The sequence below is a fragment of the Gadus chalcogrammus genome, chromosome 19 (assembly GCF_026213295.1).
Source record: "Gadus chalcogrammus isolate NIFS_2021 chromosome 19, NIFS_Gcha_1.0, whole genome shotgun sequence".
Lineage (NCBI taxonomy): Eukaryota > Metazoa > Chordata > Actinopteri > Gadiformes > Gadidae > Gadus > Gadus chalcogrammus.
Window position 1 is genome coordinate 12,765,236 of NC_079430.1, and position 23,061 is coordinate 12,788,296.

The 23,061-nt window shown below is 44.6% G+C and overlaps 2 protein-coding genes across 2 annotated transcripts; both read right to left on the minus strand.

The window, feature by feature from the left end:
• Window positions 1-6,309: 6,309 nt before the first annotated feature.
• On the minus strand, window positions 6,310-14,285 carry LOC130372653 (ubl carboxyl-terminal hydrolase 18-like). The gene is made up of 10 exons (XM_056578778.1): window positions 12,041-14,285; window positions 11,523-11,736; window positions 11,269-11,411; window positions 10,951-11,030; window positions 10,388-10,528; window positions 10,033-10,128; window positions 9,438-9,605; window positions 9,121-9,255; window positions 7,671-7,714; window positions 6,310-7,577 (listed from the first exon to the last, which is right to left on the minus strand). The coding sequence occupies exons 1-10, from the start codon at window positions 12,108-12,110 to the stop codon at window positions 7,343-7,345; spliced, it is 1,326 nt and encodes a 441-aa protein (XP_056434753.1). The 5' UTR covers window positions 12,111-14,285; the 3' UTR covers window positions 6,310-7,342.
• Window positions 14,286-17,700: 3,415 nt separating this feature from the next.
• LOC130372847 (ubl carboxyl-terminal hydrolase 18-like) lies at window positions 17,701-20,285 on the minus strand. The gene is made up of 4 exons (XM_056579010.1): window positions 20,202-20,285; window positions 18,726-18,769; window positions 18,494-18,632; window positions 17,701-17,712 (listed from the first exon to the last, which is right to left on the minus strand). Exons 1-4 carry the CDS (start codon window positions 20,280-20,282, stop codon window positions 17,701-17,703), a joined length of 276 nt encoding a protein of 91 aa, XP_056434985.1. The 5' UTR covers window positions 20,283-20,285.
• Between the last annotated feature and the right edge of the window lie 2,776 nt (window positions 20,286-23,061).

Here is a 23,061-nt window from a genome sequence, read left to right on the forward strand (position 1 = left end):
CCATCAAGAGACAAAGGGTATTGATGTATCAAAACCATCAAGGGACAAAGGGTATTGATGTATCAAAACCATCAAGAGACAAAGGGTACTGATATATCAAAACCAGCAATGGACATGAGGTACGGTATTACTGACGTACTAAAACCATCAAGAGACATGAGGTACTGATGTAACGAAACCATCCAGAGACATGAGGTACTGCATTAATGACATATCAAAACCATCAAGAGACATGAGGTACTGATGTATCCAAACCATCGAGAGACATGAGGTACTGCATTACTGACGTATCAAAACCATCCAGAGACATGAGGTACTGATGTATCAAAACCATCGAGAGACATGAGGTACTGATGTATCCAAACCATCGAGAGACATGAGGTACTGCATTAATGACATATCAAAACCATCCAGAGACATGAGGTACAGCACTACTGTTGTATCAAAAACGCAAAGAGAGGCGTTTGCGTTTATTGAATCGATTCAATGGAAAAGAAAAACCTGGAATCTGCTAAACATTCCAGAGCTTAATCTACAAAAGCAACTCGCTCCGGTGGAACGCCACGCCACAAATAACAGGCTCCTTGTGAGCGTGGGAACCAGCAGCTGCGTGTTGGAGCAGGAGCGGTTGTTTTGTGTTGGTATGTGTCGACAGACAGGCAGAAGAGACAGGTAACCGTGCCCATCAGGAAAGCCAATTCATCCGTAACCTGAGAGGGCCCCCATCTCAGTAGCCTCAGCAGGCCTGATCCCTCTGTAGGAACCCGGGTTAGGGTTCTCACAGGACCATCAGATAGGCTGCTAGCCGAACCATAGGGACAGACTAAACGATGATGGGGGGAGGGGGAGAATGGAAACCCTGCTCTAGCCTCCCCCCTCTCCCAAGTTACCAGGTGGTCTCTTCTTTGTGCGACCAATGTGGGTGTTTACGTTCACACACAGCGAGATGGACCCCATACAGGCCATGGCTTTACTTCATGCTACTGTTAGCTTCTAGCTGGCCGGTAAATGACATACAACTACAAGGGACTCCTCCTGAGTTCCCTGCCCATTGCTCGTTGGTAGACCAACCATACAAAGTCTAGGGGTCATCCCTATGTTCCCCCGGTCCTATGTTCCCCGGGTCCTATGTTCCCCGCTCGGGGAAAATAGGAACCTTTTTTTAAAAAAAGGTCCTATGTTCCCTGTTTTTCCCAAAAGGGGTCCTATGTTCCCCTGTAGCAATACATACCGGGGAGCATAGGACCCTTTTTCTGAAAAAGGGTCCTATGCTCCCCACTGTTGTGGGGAACATAGTACCCTTTTCTGGGAAAAGGGTCCTATGTTCCCCGCAATCTATCAATCTTTAAAATTATTTAAACTTTGACGCGACATTCGCGTGATGACAGGCAATCAGCGTTCAACAGCGTGGCCACTAAGTGACATGTGTAACGTAACAGCCAATCAGCGTTCAACCGGCCAACTCAGTGCAGAGCAGTCCGGGGTGAACTGCAGCATGGAGGAGAAAGTGATTGTTGCCGTTTGCGACTCCCGGAGCTCTATTTAGTACATAATATAATATAATTGTCTATATAATATCACGGCCAAATGCTCTGTGCGCCTCCGGATGGCCGTAGCGCGTGGAGCTCTCGTAGGGATTGGGCTTCTCGGGGTTTGTTTACTGGCGTTGCCTCTTCCGTGGTCATTACAATATTATGAATAGACTGCGTCGGGTTCTCCGACATCTCTCCCTCTTCCACAAAAGGTAAAGACATGCAATGGTGGTTATTTCGGCCGGAATGGGGAACATGGGACCCTTTTTTGGAAAAAGGGTCCTATGTTCCCCGGTCACATACATATCGGGGAACATAGGACCCTTTTTGGGAAAAGCAGGGAACATAGGACCCTTTTTGGGAAAAGCGGGGAACATAGGACCCTTTTTTTAAAAAAAGGGTCCTATGTTCCCCAGTCTCATACAAAGAGGGGAACATAGGACCAAGGGAACATAGGACCCGGGGAACATAGACACACTCCCCAAAGTCTACACCTAGCTAGTGCTAGCACATGCTACTGCTAACGGTTGGCTGATAACAGATGAGCACAAACCCCTCCCAATAACACGGGGTCTCTACCTTGGTGGACCAACCATGTGTGGTGTGGGAGTCTAAATATAGCTAGTTCTAGATAATGGAAACCATTAGCTGTTAAGTGACAAAGGTAGGCAGTGAGTGGTTGCCTCACCCTGTGAATTGTAAAGCCATGACCTATTTATTGGAATCAAATGCTTTACCATTACAAAAAAAGGCCAATTTCCATATTATTTAAAGACACTGAAAATATACTGGATGGCATTTCCAACTTGGAAGCTTATTTCAGTCCTATTATTCACAATTTAATCCTTAATCAATCCAGTTTAATCATCAGACCCTCTCAACAGCTGAATAATTTACCTGTCCGTACTGGCCTAAAGCCCTAAATCTCCACAAAAGAATAACATGTTTCCTCTCCCTTTTTATATCCAGCAACCTGCCAGCAGCTGGCAAGTATGTGTTCACACAGGCCAATGAGAACGAAAGCATGTTTAGTCACTTTGAAATTGGCCAATCAGAACGTATGCATGTTTAGTCACTTTGACACGGGCCAATCAGAACGCAAACATGTTTAGTCACTTTGACCCGGGCCAATCAGAACACAAAGACGTCAAGACACTTTGACACGGGCCAATCAGAACGCAGGCATGTTGAGTCACTTTGACACATGCCAATCAGAACGCAAGCATGTTTAGTCACCTTGACATGGGCCAATCAGATCTCTGTCCACCTATGCAGTTTGTTCTGCACAAATTACACTGTCACATTTTAAAACATTGCATTGTAAAAGTAAGGATGTGATTGTCTTCCAGTGGGGGAGGTGGTAGGTTATGCCGGTCAGACTGGAAGGCTCACATCTCAAAGAAATGTGCTATTTATTACTCTTAGGGTGTCATACTAAATGAGTGTGGAGAGTCTAACTCTGCAGTCCCATTCTCTCTCCTCTCTATCTATCTCTTGGTCTCTCTCTCTCTCTCTCCCCCTCTCTCAAGAGAGGAAACTTTACTAGACTCTAGGGTTAAGGGGGTTTGAATCCCAGTCGCAGACTGCTGGGATCTGTGACCGATGCCTGCATTCTACCTGCAGAACCCTCACCCCTACCTGCTCCTTAATGACATAGCTAAAATAAGTTCTACTGTAAGTCTGTTGGATGACTAAATAGCAGTGGGTGCCCAACGCAAGTCCCAGCGGACAGATAAGAAGCAGCAGAAGATTTACCTTCAGGTACCTGCATAACTCTCTGTGAATCAGTTAGGAGTTTCACTTCATGAGCAAACACGAAAAGCTCTCAGCATCGCATTCCACCATCTGATTTAATACATTTTTCTGCACAGGGGAGGGAAAATTAAAGTCATACAGCAGACATTTTCCTACAGTTCTTGTTTGCTATTTACTAGCAGAATTCACCATGGTCACCATCGTGTTCCTCTGCCAGCAGGGAGAAGATCGTTTCCTGGTTGGAAACAAGTCAGGCCTTGAGTTCAGAACTGAAAAAAAAAAACAGCAAAGAACCAGCGAGCATTTCGTTCCAAAACAAGAGGACTGCAGAAATAGGATTAGTCTGCCTAATTCAGAGCCAGTCGGCTCCCAGTTAGGCAGGATTTTATTTTTTGGGTGAACAGGAATGAGCAGAATTCCTGAAGAATTCCAGGTCATCGACACACGACTAGGGGCTGAGAGGGCTCACTAGGCCGTAAACACGGTTTGTCAAGCAGGAGTTGGAGAATTCCAACAAGGTCTCAAAAGGGTCACAGCAGCTTTGATAGTGCATTGGTTAGGGGTGGCCGAATCTCAGCCTAAAGGTTCTGGGATGGATCCGCAATATCTTCAGCCTGACCTCATGACCTACCTCCTATCTGCTCCTTACTGACCTTCTGCATGGCGTGACTGTGACTTTGGTTCTCCTCGGTTGTTTTTACAGTATTCTAATGATTTTCCTCATACTTTTAAGTAATCTCTGTGCAGAACCTTCGAAACAGCTCAGCCTGAAAACCCAGCTCTCTTAAAACACAAGTGTGAGGAAATCTAAGGGTGTATCGCTTACAAGCCAAAGCCCTCTCTCCTCCTGGAAACACCGCTCTCACCTAGTAACTGGTAAATACGCGTCAACACAGAATGAGGACGACACGTTAATATGAAACCTCAAGCCCTGTTCTGTGAAAACAGCAGGGGGTGGGGGGGGGGGGGGGGGGGGGGAGTGTGTGTGTGACTCGACACTTTGGTGTCACTCACCGCCCTGCAGAGAACCTCGAGTGGCAGAGAGCCGAATGCTGAGCCGCGACCGCACATCACCGCCCCCGGAATGTGGCTATCTCCCCTCGCTGTGCAGGCGTCAATCACCGGAATCTCTGCAGACGGCCGGGGCTACTGTGTGTCAACCTCACGACGCCTACAGCATGACGGCACGCACACACAACAATGCCGTTCGCTGAGTCACCAGCCGTGCAAACAGAGACCCTCCGCACCCCCCTCCGTGCGACTGCGTGAGGCGACGGCAGGCTGAGGCTCTGCCGGCGGTCCTTATGTGGTCGCGTTCCCTGCAGGGGGTCGGAGACGCCTGCTGCTTCGAGACAATGGAACCATGGGATGAAGCGTGCAATGCATTCTTGTTCTCCATCAAAGGGGTTGCATCCCCCCCCCCCCCCTCCCCAAAGGTGCCTTCCTGTGCCCCCCCCCCCCCCCCCCCCCCCTCATATACCTGAATCCCCCCCAACATGTGACAGTACATCTGGACATCGGTCTGGCCTCATGACATGGCAAGCTATTTATAAACTCTGACATAGAGAGCCTCTTCACAAAGCCATCATCATAGGACAAAAACGACGTGGCTCACAATGCTAACTAGTACGGATCAGCTCCTCTATGAACCAGTAGTAGACTCATCCTTACTGGTTTGGTCTACCACCCTGTTTATACAGCAGCAGACCAGTGCAATCATCCTCACTGGTTTGGTCTACCACCCTGTTCATACAGCAGCAGACCAGTAGGCACTTCCTCACTGGTTTGGTCTACCACCCTGTTCATACAGCAGCAGACCAGTAGGCACTTCCTCACTGGTTTGGTCTACCACCCTTTGCATACAGCAGCAGACCCATAATCAGTGTTACACAGGCGATATTGTATGATAAAAGATAATTATAATTCTATACAACCGCTGAGCACAAGAACTGTGACTCAGCTCTGAAAATGTCTGTTCAGTCCTTGGGGCACAATGTTGACATTGTTTCCCCAACATGAACACTTTACATTTAGCAGCCAGCTTAAGAAGTTGAACAGAGCAGCACTCATGTAGCCTCTGACATGCAGCCATATTCATTCCTGTCCAAAACACAACTATAATTTAGTTGTATCAAATACATCACATTGTTGGGTGTAGGTTTCTCACTGTCCATTATTTTATTGTTAACTCACGGAGAGCTATGGGTTGTTAGCATGGGCCCCCGCAGCGCGGGACATGTTCCATTCCGTCAGCCGCTTCTCAGGGGCCCCAGCCTGGGAACTCTCGCTTTAAGAGCGGGCCGAGTTCTGCAGCGGCGGCCCTGCCAAGACAGCCCGTGCTGCTGGAACTATGTGGGAACTTGCAAGAGTTGGAGAAGAGTCAACTCAATACGAAATCAGTGGGATGCAACATAGCACTTTGTGGGGCTGGGAGGATTGAGAAATGAAGATTGTGTGTTCTGTGGAAACTGAAAGGTGTGTGCGACTGTGCGTGTTAGTAGGGGCGTTTTTTTCACGTTCTCAGAGTCACAGTCAAAGTGGTGGTGGTGGTGGTGTGTCGATACAACAATGAGTCAACACACCAGTGCAGGTATTTCCCTAACAGCTCCAGAAGGCCTGCTTCCTCTTTTAGACAACCCCCCAGCCCGGTTACAAGACGGTGTGTGGTCCGCCGAGAGCCTCGGTACTGACGGCCTCATGCGGGTATTGACTCTCTACCGCCCCCTAGCGGGATTATCAGAAGGACTGAAAACTTTTTGTTTTGATTATAAAATTCTGCAATTAAAAAGAAATATATCTGCAGCATATTTAATACACAGGCATCTTGAAATTATACAAATACAATAAAAACAGAAACCACGGTATTGCCAGAGAAAAAACCTATATATATATATATATCGCGATTAAATATTTGAATCGCTTGACAGCACTAATATATATATATATATATAATTAGTGCTGGCAAGCGCTAAAAAATATTTAATCGCGATTAATCGCATTAATGTCATAGTTAACTCGCGATTAAAAATAAATAAATAATAATATGCTAAATATCCCTTGATTTCTTTGTCCCATTAATTTTTCTAATTTTAATTCTCTTATCAACATGGAGAAGTGCATCGGCTTGCCTTGTGCAAATGTTTTTTTATTAATAACAACATTGGCATAAACAGGACGATGCAAAAAAAAAGCCTATAGTTCCATTAAACGATGAACACACAAACATACTCCCTTGAACATAGCAGTCAGGCTACTGCTTCTTTGTTTTGAGCCAAAGAAAAAATAAATAATAATAATAATAATTGCGTTAATCGTGCAATAAAAAATTAACACTGTTAAAATTGGTTTGCGTTAACGCCGTTAATAACGCGTTTAACTGACAGCACTAACATATATATATATATATATATGCACATAAATAACACATAGTAAACATTTTTTTAGTAAAAACCTGACAACACAGGCATCTCAAAATTATACAAATACAATAAAAACCAAGTATTGCCAGAAAAAAAACAGATATATACTAATACTGTATATATACACATACATTACATATATAGTAAACATTTTTTTTTGTAAAAACCCAAAACAAAGACATTTGCCAGAAAAAAAGATGAATAATAATAATCTATAACCATACATATATTATAAATGATGTAAAATGATGAACAAATGTGATACCAACATGTGGCGTGACTGTACATTCTGAATGCTCTCAGACGGTATCAGCCTGTCAGCCTGAGATAACTGCCTAATTATGCATATATATATATATCAATATATCCGTCTGAATGCTCTCAGACGCTATCAGCCTGATGGGGCACTCCATCTTGTTTCTACCCTCCTTGTTTCTCTCCATCTAATTTCTCCCTTTCTAATTTCTCTCCTTCTGGTTTTTCTCCTCCAGTTTCTCTCCTCTTAGTTTCTCTCCTCCTAGTTTCTCTCCTCCTAGTATCTCTCCTTCTGGTTTCTCCACTTCTAGTTTCTCTCCTTCTAGTTTCTCTCCTCCTAGTTTCTCTCCTCCAGTTTCTCCACTTCTAGTTTTTCCACTTCTAATTTCTCCCCTTCCTGTTTCTCCCCTTCTTGTTTCTCCCCACTTGTTTCTTCCCTTCCCGTCTCCCTCCTTCATGTACCGCCCCTTCTTGTACCTCCCCTTCTTGTCTCTCCCCTTCTTGTCTCTCCCCTTCTTGTCTCTCTCCGTCTTGTCTCTCTCCTTCTTGTTCCTCCCCCTCTCCCCCTCCCTGGGTCTGGGTGGGCTCTCTCCGGTACAGCAGCATGTAGGCTGTCCTGCTGGGAGCATCACAGCGTTGGTCTCATCATGTTATCATTGTTATTAATATGTTCACATATTAAATCATAACAGCGCGTTGAGAAGCTTACCTGCTGTGACCGCCGTACGTCTCCTTCACAGCCTCCCAGGAAACCTGGAGGTTCAGGGGCAGGAAACCATCAAATACAGCAATAAAACCCCTTATTGGTTCTTATACAACAGTTAGTTCAGACCAAGTAATTTGATGGACAAGAGGCATTCCATGAGTGCTGATATAGAGTATAACAGCACTGGGACCTTTAACTATACATGTACCACTCCGCTTTACAGGTGTTCTCAACCGTTAAAAGGACAATTCCAGTATTTTGAACATTGAGCCCCCTTTCTGGTTTGTCCAGGATGAAATAGAATGGTTAACACCGACATTTTTAACATTGGTGCTGTCTCGAGTATTTGGCTAATTTCGAGTCGCCCCTGCCTGCTTCACAATAGCTGGCTATGTGCATTCAAAAACACCCCTAAACGTTCGTCTTCAGAAATGTGAAACTCATCGAGTGGTTAGTGGTGTTCGTTGCTGTTCCTAATCAAGTATCGTAGCGAAATACAGTTTCTGTCAGTTTGTGTCTTTGGCATTTTGTATATCGGCATTTTGTAAATGAAATGGAAACCGGACCGGAACCGGAAACAGAATCAACAGTAGGGCTAGAGCCGAGCGAAAATACCTCAAGCAATCCCGCTTTCCATTTCTGGTTCCGCTAAAATGCTAGATTAAGAACAGCAGGGAACACCACTAACGATCATTTAGGGGTGTTTTTGAATGCACATAGCCAGCCATTGTGAAGCAGACAGGGGCGATTTGGAATTAGCCAAATACTCGAGACAGGACCAATATTCAAAGTGTCGGTGTTAACCACTCTATTTCATCCTAGACAAACCAGAAAGGGGGCTAAATGTTCAAAATACCGGAATTGTCCTTTAATGTTATGTTAAGCTAGTGTGTTTATGTGTTGCTTGGCAACAGTTCAGTCCGGGTCCAATTGCGGATCTATTTGTGTTGGCAAAGCCAAATAAATCATTAAATAAAGGAACGAATCATAATCTGTTGTTGTTTATTACTGTTATAAATGTTGCTTGTAGAACTGTTGTAAAAAAGCAACATCACACTCTGCTGTTGTAGTGAATATCAGCACTGCTTTGATTATCTTCGGCACTCGGCCTGCGTCCTCGTACCTCCGACCGCATCTCAGCAGCCGTGCTGGTATTCAGTACAACAGCACTTCCACTCGTGTGATATTGTTCCATTTGTGGACCTTCTAACACAGTGGAGATGTAGGTAGGAGTTTGGAAAAGGAGGTGCATTGTGGTAACCACACTAGCCTGTTGACATCAATTTCCTTTCCTCCTTTTGTCCAACGCTAATATCCAGTTTCTATTGGATATCCTGTTTCGCAAGGTACATATCTAAACACCATTTCACATTCACTGAAGATCAGTGGGAGAGCTTAGGTTTCGCTTTTGCCACTGGAACCAACAAACCGAAGCCGCAGAATAACCACTCACAGGTTCAACTTGGCTGTCGTTTGCGTAGAACCAGTCCGAGCCCCCTGTCGCCCGGACGAAGGCGGTGTAGTGTCCGAACATCGCAGACCCGGAGTGGACAATCACCGCGAACAAGCTGTACTTTGTGCCCTCATTCTGAAAAACAAAGCCCACGCTCGGAATGAGAATGGACACATATCATTGAAATAAATGATGGATGGATGGAAACAGAACTGATATTATTTATCAATTATGGGGTTGATTTCCAAAGACTTGTAATGGCTACTCAACATCACACCTCAACAATGTAAACTTCCATATATTTAAACAAAAAACACCTTTTGGAAGTCCTTTGAAAACACATCTCGGCTGCAAATGTCCTGGAAATCCAAAGACTCTTGGAATTCCACAGAGCAGTCGAGTTTCTGCATCCAGCCGGAGTCAGAGAGTCGAAACCTCTGCAGCTGCACGCACAAAATGGTGGGCAGGGAGAGGATCCTGTGTCCCTGTGGAACAGAACAGAAAGAAGGGTCTTTAGGCTGGAACGGTTCTCCATGACACGACAGAAGGGTCTACGAGTCTGCGACTCAATTGACATGTTTAGACTGTGTCCTGGTTCTGCACTGGGCACAGAGAACACTAACCGTTTTAGACCGGGTCCTTGGCACAGAGACCACTGACCTGTCTAGACCGGTTCTGCCCTGGGCACAGAGACCACTGACCTGTCTAGACCGGTTCTGCCCTGGGCACAGAGACCACTGACAGGTTTAGGCCGGGTCTCTGGCACAGAGACCACTAACCTGTTTAGGCCGGGTCTTTGGCACAGAGACCACTAACCTGTTTAGACCAGGTCCAGGTTTTGCAATGGGCACAGAGACCGCTAACGTGTTTAAAGGGGGTCCGGGTTTTGCAATGGGCACAGAGACCACTAACGTGTGTAAAGGGGGTCCGGGTTTTGCACTGGTCGCAGAAGCAGTTGTCGATGCCGCTCAACTTCTGTAGCTCAAAGAAGGACGCCAGGCAGTCTTTCTGAAAACAACGGAAAAGAACATTTCAGCTGATTGGTGAAGGGATTCAGAGGCTAATGATCATGTGTCGTTATGTGTAGCCTGATGGATAGACGTAGACACATGGACGTGTAGATAAAAGGATAAATGTAGATACATGGATGTAGATATGTGGATTGGATGTAGATATACAGTATGGATGTAGATATATGGATGTTGTAGACACATGGATAAATAGGTAGAAAGATGGAAGGAGGTATAGATCTATGTCTGGGACTCACCAGAGTGTTGTTCTGATTTCTTATGTGCAGCGGCAGACTGAGCAGGTAGCTGGAGCTGGGCAGGAACTGGTTGGAGGAGCACTCCACACACTGGTGGTGGAGCTCCACAGACAGCCGGTACAGACTCTGGATCTCCAGGGCCTGCAGGTCAGGGGGGGCGTACAGGTGAGGGGGGGGCGGACAGGTGAGGGGGGGGCGTACAGGTGAGGTGGGCCTGCAGGTCAGGGGGGCATACTACCGTAGTTTAGACTGGGCATTGAACAGCATATTATAGAAAAGACTAGTATAGTATAAATGAGGGTCACTTAACTGTTAAAATATATTAGTTATTTCACCATCATTATCTGTGAGAATCTGGATTGTTCATGGATATCATTCCTGAGCCTCTTTATGGGTGGGTGTAGTATGATTTAATTGAGGATCTGTGCAGATGTGATCAGTATGATTTAATAGAGGATCTTTATGGATGTGATCATTATGATTTAAGTGAGGATCAGTATCGATGTGATCAGTATGATTTAAGTGAGGATGGATGTGATCGGTATGATTAATGAAACACCAACCAAGACTTTGTCATCCATCTGCTGCTGGATGAAGTTCAGGACCGCCAGGAAGACCTCGTCTGCATCATGCTGTACGTTCACTGCAACACCAGACAAAACGGACGTAGCATATTCATCATCAACACCACCACCCTCTTCCTCATCACCATCTATCTCATCGCCATCATCTCATTGGAAACCAAAGCCATCTTCATCATCACCATGATTTTCTTCTTCATCTGCGTCGTCATCACCATCTTACTAAATCATCCATCATCCTAATCATACGTGTAATATCTCTAATATACTCTGAGTCTATAGTGTGTGGGGGGCCCTCACATCGGATGTGTTGTCGGTCCAGACAGCGGAGGAAGTCCTTGTGGGGGGCCCGGCAGGACGGGTCTCTGATGGCCCCCAGGACCCCCTTCAGATGGACCGGCACGTTATCCAGGGCATCCTCATGCACAGACGACGAATCCCACCTTGGAGTACAATCACGTCATGTTCTGAATCATATGAAGACTTACAGCCGAGTAAGAAGATGGAATATTACATCAGGATTGAGACGCGTGTACAGTCCGGTGAGGTGTTACCTGTCGAGGAGGTCCTTCATCTCCGACGTGGCGATGAAGGACTGGAGCAGAGCGTTGACGCAGCAGGTCAGCCCATAGTTCTCCAGACCTCTCCACCGTGAGAAACGACGTGATGGGGTCAGCCCGTTGTTCTCTGGACCTCTCCGCCCTGAGGAGCGACCGTGTGGGGTCATCCTGTAGTTCTCCGGACCTCTCCAGCCTGAGGAACGAGGTTCTGACAAGAGTCCCGCGCCGTTTATTAGATGAGGCTACAAAACATTTACCTTTACGGCGTTTAGCAGACGCTTTTATCCAAAGCGAATTATAATGCGTACATTTGTCAGAAGAAAGAATACCAAATATATATGCCTGTATATAATGTTGGTTGTTTCTTCTTGACAAATTCAATTCTATCCATCTTTTATAGTAGGCCTGGTCAACTGTCATAGTTCGTTATTTGACAAAAGGTAAAACTATAAATAATCGCTTCGATCGCGAGTTAAATAACCAACAGATTTCGATTTAATAATATCGCCTACCTGTTGAAACGTTCCTCCTCGTGAAAATACCCCCCATGTATCGGTCGTAGGGATACCTTCCTCTAGACATCTCTAATCAGCTCCGCTGGTCCAATGTTTAGGAGAACAGCTCACCTCCGAAGAGGCTCAACGCTTCAGTTTCTTTTTCAGAGCCGCCGGAGAAACGAAACTTATCAGCTCATGTATCACAGGTTACCGTAGATTGCAATCAATCTAGGGTAAAAGTTAGCGGCAGGTTGGATATTCGCCGGATATTCAGTTTTGCAATCGGATTCATCGCGCAATCGGCTTAATCAACAAAATTGCACTATATTACGGGTGTATGTTGAGGACAGACACCGTATTGACAAAAAATCGCACCGACATTTGTTGTTGATATCAATATCTTAAATCAACGTTCCGGCTGCTATCTGTCATAAAGGAACCGTCTACGAATTACACCCCACAGACTGGTGGCATAGACGTTTCCATGGAATTATTTCAGGAAAGAAATCACCACAAATCATAAAAACACATTTTCTCATCTGATTGATGTAGTAGCCTAGTTGCCAATGGTTGGCTGTTACTTACTACATTTTAATGCTATCTTGCATTATCGTGAAACAGGATCCAATTAATAGTTTGAAATATTCTCCAAAAATCTATTTAAATACATTTTCTCATTCTGATTGTGTAGTACTTTCAAACTATTAATTGCATCCTTATTCGCTATAATGCTAAATATCATCAAATAATGACCCGCAGTATGTAAAGCCCACCATTGGCAAGTAGGCCTACTACAGCAATCATAATGAGAAAATGTATTTTAATTGATGTATTTTAATTGTATTTTAATTGCCAACCATTGTCAACTACTACATCAATCAGAATGACAAAATGTGTTTCCATTGATTTTTGGTGATTTCTTTCCTGAATCACTGCCATGGTAACGTGTATGCCACCAGTCTGTGGGGGTGTAATTTGTAGACGGTCCCTAAAACAGATAGCAGCCGGAACGTTGATTTAGGGGCCACTCACACTAGGGCCACGGCCCCGTGCCCGAGCTCATTTGCATACTAAAGTCTAGAACGTTTGGCTAGTGTGACCACACCATCCGTATTCCAGCACGGAACAGCCCCCTTGGCCACGGCACACTTGGGAGAGGTGTGCCGTGGCCAAAGTACAGATGCTAATGAGATGACACTCGCCCACGTGCGGATACGCAACGTGAGCTGGATGACGTAGTCCTTGCGCGACCCTTCTTTCTTTATAGGTCCATGTCCTTCTTCCCCACAACAATCATTTTAAACAATGGCGGCAAGCGGTTCACGAGTAGGTTTACGTTGGTGCGATAGTGAAGCCGAGTGTTTACTTGAAATTTGGGCCGACGACAACATTCACGTTGTTGTTCTCCATTGTTGTTATGGCGGCGAGGACGCTTGGTGATGACGTATTAATCGTATTACGACGTGATGACGTATGTATGAAGGAGCAATCGTGCCCAGGCCACGGCCTTCGGGAGCAGTGTGACCACGGGCCAGCGGGGGGAGTGGGGAGGGGGGGAATCGTGCTGAATCTTCCTGCAGCACGGAACAGGCAAACAGCCCTAGTGTGAGTGGCCCCTTAAGCGCTTTTCTCGCACAGATATCGATAGGAACAACATGTCGCTGTGATGTTTTGTCGATACGGTGTCCTATAGGCCTACTGTCCTTAACATACTACACCCGTAATGAAGTGCAATTGTGTTGATTAATCAGATTGTGGGGTAAATGAAAACCGAATATCGAAACTGCATGCGGCTGACTTTTCCCCGCTCTGGTGTCTCACCACGGGATCAGTTTGACCGGGTGAGTTGTAAGAATATAGTCAGTTTGACTCACCACAGGATATTTGAACGCAAATAGGATATTATACCTTATTAAAACACAAGAGACATTTCTTCCTCTTATTTCACAGACAGACGAGCCTTAACACCGAAAAGACTTCCATCAAATTATAAAATGAACGAGAGTTTTCAACCTCTAGTTGTAATTAAATCCATAGCAATAATGCGGAAACCCCATGCGATAATGTAAACAATTTCTGAGCGCATAATATAATAACATTTTGCTTATCATTTTTACAATTTTACAAAATACTACCTCAGGGGTAGCATTATTCAAGAGATTTTCAGGGTACAAATGTCAGGATATGTTGTTCAAACATATGGCACATCAGGAGAATATCAGGACTTAAAGGGGACCTATTATGCTTTTTTGACTTTTATGACCTATAAACGTTGTTATAATGATTGATAGTTATGTTCATGCATTGCATGCATTTCGACGTATTCCCTGCTGACAGTCTGGGGTGGCTGTGCAGAGCGCTAAACACTCGGGACAACGTTTGCGATTCACTTGTTCACATTTCCGGGAAATCATCTACGTAGAGGCACTCCTGCCGCGCCCCCATATGCCTGGTCAAATCTGCCCACGCGCGCGCTTCAAGGAAGGTAACCAATCACAACGGAGTTGGGTTGGCAGGAGGGGGGCTAGGGCGCGGAGAAGGACGAAACCGAGCGTTGACAGAGAATGCTGAAAGCGCCCACATGAGAGGAAGATTTTCCCGAAAATCGACATCGTTTTTTGTGTATGGTTAAACATGACTATCAATCATTATAACAACGTTTATAGGTCATAAAAGTCGAAAAAGCATAATAGGTCCCCTTTAAGCGTGTGTCTGAAAGCAGCTAGTGTGTGAGCATTTGATTAAATTATAAAATTAGTCAATTTATGGTAACTGTAATTGTTCAATGGTAATTGTAGTATACTATGCATGCAAATCAATTATTAAATACCTTTTACTGTTATTCAGGGGTGAAAAGTGCATTGACATTTTAAAATGCAAGGCAACTACTATTGGGTAGTTGAAAATAATAATCAACATCTCTTCCAGTGTCCTGGCCAAGACAGGCAGCAGTAGCCTTCAGTCACACATAGCATACACACAAAACATAATTAAAATAAAACAACTGAAACCGTCCGCAGGGGGGAGGGGGGGATTTCAATATCGCAAGACATTTGGGAGGCTCAAGGAGAAGGGTAATATTAAGTTTGAGAAACAAAGTGTAAAGACATTTCGGGAGGCTCAAGGAGGAGAGTAATATTACATTTGAGCAACAAAGTGTAGTCTTGTGGTAGACTCTATAGACATAATTCACGGTACTGTGCTATTGACATGTTTTCGTTCTGTGTTATAGGGACACTGTCTCTTTAAGATCACGTGACGTGACTTATGTGTTGATATGCCGGTCGGTTCGATGTTTGAATTTAACGGTCTTAATATGACAAAATGAACGACCCGCCGTTGCTTGTCGAGGTGAGAAATTGTCTCTTCCCTTCTTTTATCGCAATTTCTATAGTCAGAACGTGTTACCTGGGAGAGTTTGTTGACGTTATGTTTAAAAACATAACGTCTTAGCTTGGAGAGTGTGTCGCTGCCTGTCTTGACGTATGGTGTGTGCGCGTGCGTGTGTGTGTGCTTCTGTGTATGTGTCGCTGCCTTTGTTTTGACGTGCGGTGTGTGCGCGTGCGTGTGTGCGTTTCCATGTATGTTTGTGAGCATGTGCGTGTGTGTGCGGTGTGTGTGTGCGGTGTGTATGGGCTTGCTTGCGGTGTATGTATGCGTTTGCGCATGCTGTGTGTGTGTGTGAGCTGCAGGCTGCTTGGCACATGCGCACATGAGTAACTTGAGTTACTGGTGAGACAGGCCAACTATTATAGTAGTAAGATATAGACATATAGTTTGTTCTTCTCATCGTCTTTCTCTGGAGGGCAACCAGCACCTCACACACATGTTTACAAGAACAGAAAATCAAACACAGCTTTCTGCTGTTCAGAGTCCTCTCATCGGAGTGTGGCAGAATCCAAACGCGTTTTTGTATTGAAAATAAAATTCTGTAAAAAACAAGAAATATATCAACAGCGTATTTAATACACAGGCATCTCGAAATTATACAAATACAATAAAAACCAAAACCAAAGTATTGCCAGAAAAAACCCAGATATATACTGTATACATTACACATACTGTATAGTATTTCTTTTTTTTTTTAAAAACCCAAAACAAAGACATTGGCCAGAAAACATGAGATGAATAATAATAATCTATATATTTAAGCAATAGATCACGCCAGGCTGTGGTATGTGCTCATTATACCACTGTTAAGGGGCGTTGTCCGGCCCCGACGCGCAGCGGAGGGCCGGCGACCCCCTTCACAGTGGTATAATGAGCACATGCCACTGACTGAAGTGATCTATTGCTTAATTGCTTTTATACAACGGTTACTGTTATGGCGAAACGAAAGTCATAGACACACTACATTTAAAAAGAAACCAAGAAAGTCAAAGTAGCCGTTTTATTAAAGACTACCAAAAAGTAGTCCCTCCTGGCTGCCGCTATGCATCGACGGTCGCTATGCAACACACTTTAGCGTCCCTCCGAGAGAAGGCTCCGATAGAGCGGTTCGCCGGCAATTTATCCTATGGAGCAGTTCACTGGCCGATATTAGACTTCAGTGGACTGTGCTATTGCTTTTATACAACTGTTAAAATTATGGCGAAATGACTTCACACACACACACACTAGTAAAAATAAAGTTGTATTCTTTGACACTTTCCACTTCAAGGCGCGGAGTGATACTTTCACAAAATGATTGGGCGTCAAAGCAGTTATGTATACGCTCATTATACAACAGTTAGGAACCAATCAGATCGCTGGATTCAGGCCCCCCGTTGTATAAATCTATATAATCTATATATATCTATATACATTCTAAATTATGTAAAATGATGGATAAATGTGACCCCAACATGTGTGGTGGTGTTACAGTACATTCTGAATGCTCTCGGACGGTATCAGCCTGATAATTATATATATATATATATATATATATATATATATATATAAAAAAAATATCAGGCTGATACCATAACTTGATTAAACAACTTTTAAGGAGAGAGTCCTACTGGATAAAGAGCATTTAGCTAAACTTTCTTTGAGGTTCCCCCTTTTAATAGTTATTTTTTTCTCTGAAGCACTTTGAGATTCTTGAATATAAAGTGCATTATAAATAAAATGTATTATTATTATTATAAATGAACACAAATAAACACAGTGGAACCCAATGGCCTCAATGAATTACAGGATTTTAGTTACATTTTTGTGAAAGTTTAAATCTTCTGGTGTTTGAGCATCAACATTTGCACATTGTTATTTATGATATGTGAGCCTGATATTTAAGTGTTGCCTATCCTTGTGAAAGCTTAAACGTATATGCTTTAATTTGAACATTGTTATTGATACGTGAACCTTGGATGCATAATATGTGAACATTTTTTGTATTGTATGTGAGCTTGGAGTGTTGATTTGGTGGTGTCTCGCACTAATTGGTGAGGTCATGTGACCCTGTAAATCATCAAATCACCTGTCGTGTCATAAATTTGAAGAGTGAACCTGATGAAGCAACAGCGAAACGCGTCGTTCACAAAATAAATCTGCTTATCAGCTTATACCAGTGTACGGTGATTTTACACTTCTTTGACTTGATATACTATTGTTGACTGCACATCACCAGCACCTTAGGATCAAAATACTGTGCACAGGGACTTCGTTCTTTTTAATAGGGGGATTATCACTCTACGTCACTCCCCGTTCTACGCGCAGAAAGAGACGAGAGCGACAAGAGCCGCAATCATGTCTTGTTGTGCGGTTGGTTGCACAAACCCTTATAATAAATACAATAACAATTAGGGCATTTAGCTGACGCTTTTATCCAAAGCGACTTACATCGGTAATGGGAATCGCAACAGTCTATACTTTCAACATAAAGTGTACATATTTAAAATTCATATTTATAATTCGTCCCAGCCTTTATACCACAGATACTATAGGGTCTATAGCATATGTCCCAATTTTCTGATTACAGTTTAATTTAACAGTAAGCTGACAAAATCGCTATTTAACACCGGAACTGCAAATTAACCACACAGAGATAACCATGCCAACCGGTCAAACAAATATTATATTTGCTATCTTTCTGCGTGCGCATCCGCCATGTTTATAAACAAATAATCCCCCTTCAGCCTGATAACTGGGGCACTCCATCTTGTTTCTCTCCATCTGGTTTCTCCCCTACTTGTTTCTACCCTCCTTGATTCTCCCATAGTTTCTCCCTTTCTAGTTTCTCTCCTTCTAGTATCTCCCCTTCTTGTTTCTCCCCCCTTGTTTCTCCCCTACTTTTTTATACCCTCCTTGATTCTCCCTTTCTAGTTTCTCTCCTTCTGGTTTCTCCCTTTCTTGTTTCTCCCCTTCCCGTCTCTCTCCTTCTAGTTTCTCCACTTCTGGTTTCTCCCTTTCTGGTTCCCCTTCTTGTTTTTCCCCTCCTCGTTCCTCCCCTCCTTGTTTTTCTCCTTCTAGTTTCTCCCCTTCTTGTACCTCCCCTCCTTGTCTCTCCCCTTCTTGTACCTCCCCTTCTTGTCTCTCTCCTTCTTGTCTCTCTCCTTCTTGTTCCTCCCCCTCTCCCCCTCCCTGGGTCTGGGTGGGCTCTCTCCGGTACAGCAGCATGTAGGCTGTCCTGCTGGGAGCATCACAGCGTTGGTCTCATCATGTTATCATTGTTATTAATATGTTCACATATTAAATCATAACAGCGCGTTGAGAAGCTTACCTGCTGCGACCGCCGTACGTCTCCCTCACAGCCTCCCAGGAAACCTGGAGGTTCAGGGGCAGGAAACCATCAAATACAGCAATAAAACCCCTTATTGGTTCTTATACAACAGTTAGTTCAGACCAAGTAATTTGATGGACAAGAGGCATCCATGAGTGCTGATATAGAGTATAACAGCACTGGGACCTTTAACTATACATGTACCACTCCGCTTTACAGGTGTTCTCAACCGTTAAAGGACAATTCCAGTATTTTGAACATTGAGCCCCCTTTCTGGTTTGTCCAGGATGAAATAGAATGGTTAACAGCGAAATTTTTAACATTGGTGCTGTCTCGAGTATTTGGCTAATTTCGAGTCGCCCCTGCCTGCTTCACAATAGCTGGCTATGTGCATTCATAAACACCCCTAAACGTTCGTCTTCAGAAATGTGAAACTCATCGAGTGGTTAGTGGTGTTCGTTGCTGTTCCTAATCAAGTATCGTAGCGAAATACAGTTTCTGTCAGTTTCTGTCTTTGGCATTTTGTATATCGGTATTTTGTTAATGAAATGGAAACCGGACCGGAACCGGAAACAGAATCAACAGTAGGGCTAGAGCCGAGCGAAAAGACCTCAAGCAATCCCGCTTTCCATTTCTGGTTCCGCTAAAATGCTAGATTAAGAACAGCAGGGAACACCACTAACCACTCGATGAGATTTACATTTCTGAAAACGATCGTTTAGGGGTGTTTTTGAATGCACATAGCCAGCCATTGTGAAGCAGACAGGGGCGATTTGGAATTAGCCAAATACCCGAGACAGGACCAATATTCAAAGTGTCGGTGTTAACCACTCTATTTCATCCTAGACAAACCAGAAAGGGGGCTAAATGTTCAAAATACCGGAATTGTCCTTTAATGTTATGTTAAGCTAGTGTGTTTATGTGTTGCTTGGCAACAGTTCAGTCCGGGTCCAATTGCGGATCTATTTGTGTTGGCAAAGCCAAATAAATCATTAAATAAACGAACGAATCATAATCTGTTGTTGTTTATTACTGATATAAATGTTGCTTGTAGAACTGTTGTAAAAAGCAATATCACACTCTAGCTGTTGTAGTGAATATCAGCACTGCTTTGATTATCTTCGGCACCTCGGCCTGCGTCCTCGTACCTTCGACCGCATCACAGCAGCCGTGCTGATATTCAGTACAACAGCACTTCCACTCGTGTGATATTGTTCCATTTGTGGACCTTCTAACACAGTGGAGATGTAGGTAGGTGTTTGGAAAAGGAGGTGCATTGTGGCAACCACACTAGCCTGTTGACATCAATTTCCTTTCCTCCTTTTGTCCAACGCTAATATCAGTTTCTATTGGATATCCTGTTTCTCAAGGTACATATCTAAACACCATTTCACATTCACTGAAGATCAGTGGGAGAGCTTAGGTTTCGCTTTTGCCACTGGAACCAACAAACCGAGCCGCAGAATAACCACTCACAGGTTCAACATGGCTGTCGTTTGCGTAGAACCAGTCCGAGCCCCCTGTAGCCCGGACGAAGGCGGTGTAGTGTCCGAACATCGCAGACCCGGAGTGGGACGATCACCGCGACAAGCTGTACTTTGTGCCCTCGTTCTGAAAAACCAAAGCCCATGCTCGGAATGAGTAATGTGACAACATATCATTGAAATAAATGATGGATGGATGGAAACAGAACTGATATTATTTTCAATTATGGGGTCGATTCGCAAAGACTTGTCATGGCTACTCACCATCACACCTCAACAATGTAAACTCCATATATTTCAACAATAAAAACCCTTTTGGAAGGTCCTTTGAAACACATCTCGGCTGCAAATGTCCTGGAAATCCAAAGACTCTTGGAATTCCCAGAGCAGGTCGAGTTTCTGCACATCCAGCCGGAGTCAGAGAGTCGAAACCCTCTGCAGCTGCACCAGACAAAATGGTGGGCAGGTAGGAGGATCCTTTGTTCCCTGTGGAACAGAACAGAAGATAGGGTCTTTAGGCTGGAACGGTTCTCCATGACACGACAGAAGGGTCTACGAGTCTGCGTCTCAATTGACATGTTTAGACTGTGTCCTGGTTCTGCACTGGGCACAGAGAACACTAACCGTTTTAGACCGGGTCCTTGGCACAGAGACCACTGACCTGTCTAGACCGGTTCTGCCCTGGGCACAGAGACCACTGACCTGTCTAGACCGGTTCTGCCCTGGGCACAGAGACCACTGACAGGTTTAGGCCGGGTCTCTGGCACAGAGACCACTAACCTGTTTCGGCCGGGTCTTTGGCACAGAGACCACTAACCTGTTTAGACCAGGTCCAGGTTTTGCAATGGGCACAGAGACCACTAACGTGTTTAAAGGGGGTCCGGGTTTTGCAATGGGCACAGAGACCACTAACGTGTGTAAAGGGGGTCCGGGTTTTGCACTGGTCGCAGAAGCAGTTGTCGATGCCGCTCAACTTCTGTAGCTCAAAGAAGGACGCCAGGCAGTCTTTCTGAAAACAACGGAACAGAACATTTCAGCTGATTGGTGACGGGATTCAGAGCTAATGATCATGTGTCGTTAGGTGTAGCCTTATGGATAGACGTAGGACACATGGACGTGTAGATAAAGGATAAATGTAGATACATGGATGTAGATATGTGGATTGTATGTAGATATACAGTATGGATTTAGATAGATGGATGTTGTAGACAGCAGGGATAAATAGGTAGAAAAGATGGAAGGAGGTTATGATCTATGTCTGGGACTCACCAGAGTGTTGTTCTGATGTCTGTATGTAGCAGGCGGCAGACTGAGCAGGTAGCTGGAGCTGGGCAGGAAACTGGTTTGGAGGAGTCACTCCACACACTGGTATGGTGGGCTCCACAGACCAGCCGGGTACAGACTCTGGAATCTCCCCAGGGCTGCAGGTCAGGAGGGGCGTTACAGGTGAGTAGGGGGGGGCGGACAGGTGAGTGGGGGCCTGACAGGTGAGTGGGGCCTGCATTCATGGGGCATAAAAACTACCAGTAGTTAGACTGGGCATGAACAGCATATTTATAGAAAAGGACTAGTATAGTATAAATGAGGGTCCACTTAACTGTTAAAATATATTAGTTATTTCACCATCATTATCTGTGAGAATCTGGATTGTTCATAGGATATCATTCCTAGACCCTGAGCCTCTTTATGGGTGGGGTTTGGGGTAGTTGATTTATTGAGGATCTGTGCAGATGGATCAGTATGATTAATAGAGGATCTTTATGGATGTGATCATTATGATATTAAGTGAGGATCAGTATCGATGTGATCAGTATGATTTAAGTGAGGATGATTTGATCGTTATATAATGAACACCAACCAAGACTTGTGCATCCAATCTGCCTGCTGGGATGAAGTCACGGGACCGCAGGAAGACCTCGTCTCGCATCATGCTGTACGTTCCTGCAACACCAGACAAAGTAACGGACGTAGCATATCATCGATCAATCACAACCACCCCTCTTCCTCATCACCATCTATCCATCGCCATCATCTCATGGGAAACCAAAGCCATCTTCATCATCACCATGATTTTCTTCTTCATCTACGTCGTCATCACCATCTTACTAAATCATCCATCATCCTAATCATACGTGTAATATCTCTAATATACTCTGAGTCTATAGTGTGTGGGGGGCCCTCACATCGGATGTGTTGTCGGTCCAGACAGCGGAGGAAGTCCTTGTGGGGGGCCCGGCAGGACGGGTCTCTGATGGCCCCCAGGACCCCCTTCAGATGGACCGGCACGTTATCCAGGGCATCCTCACGCACAGACGACGAATCCCACCTTGGAGTACAATCACGTCATGTTCTGAATCATATGAAGACTTACAGCCGAGTAAGAAGATGGAATATTACATCAGGATTGAGACGCGTGTACAGTCCGGTGAGGTGTTACCTGTCGAGGAGGTCCTTCATCTCCGACGTGGCGATGAAGGACTGGAGCAGAGCGTTGACGCAGCAGGTCAGCCCATAGTTCTCCAGACCTCTCCACCGTGAGAAACGACGTGATGGGGTCAGCCCGTTGTTCTCTGGACCTCTCCGCCCTGAGGGAGCGACCCGTGTGGGGTCATCCTGTAGTTCTGCCGGACCTCTCCAGCCTGAGGAAACGAGGTTCTTGACAAGAGTCCCCGCGCCGTTATTAGATGAGGTACAAAAACTTTTACCTTCGGCGTTTAGCAGACGCCTTTTATCCAAAGCGATTATATGCTAAATTTGTCAGAAGAAAGAATACCAAATATATATGCCTGTATATAATGTTGGTTGTTCTCGTGACAAACTTCAATCTAGACCATCTTTATAGTAGGCCTGGT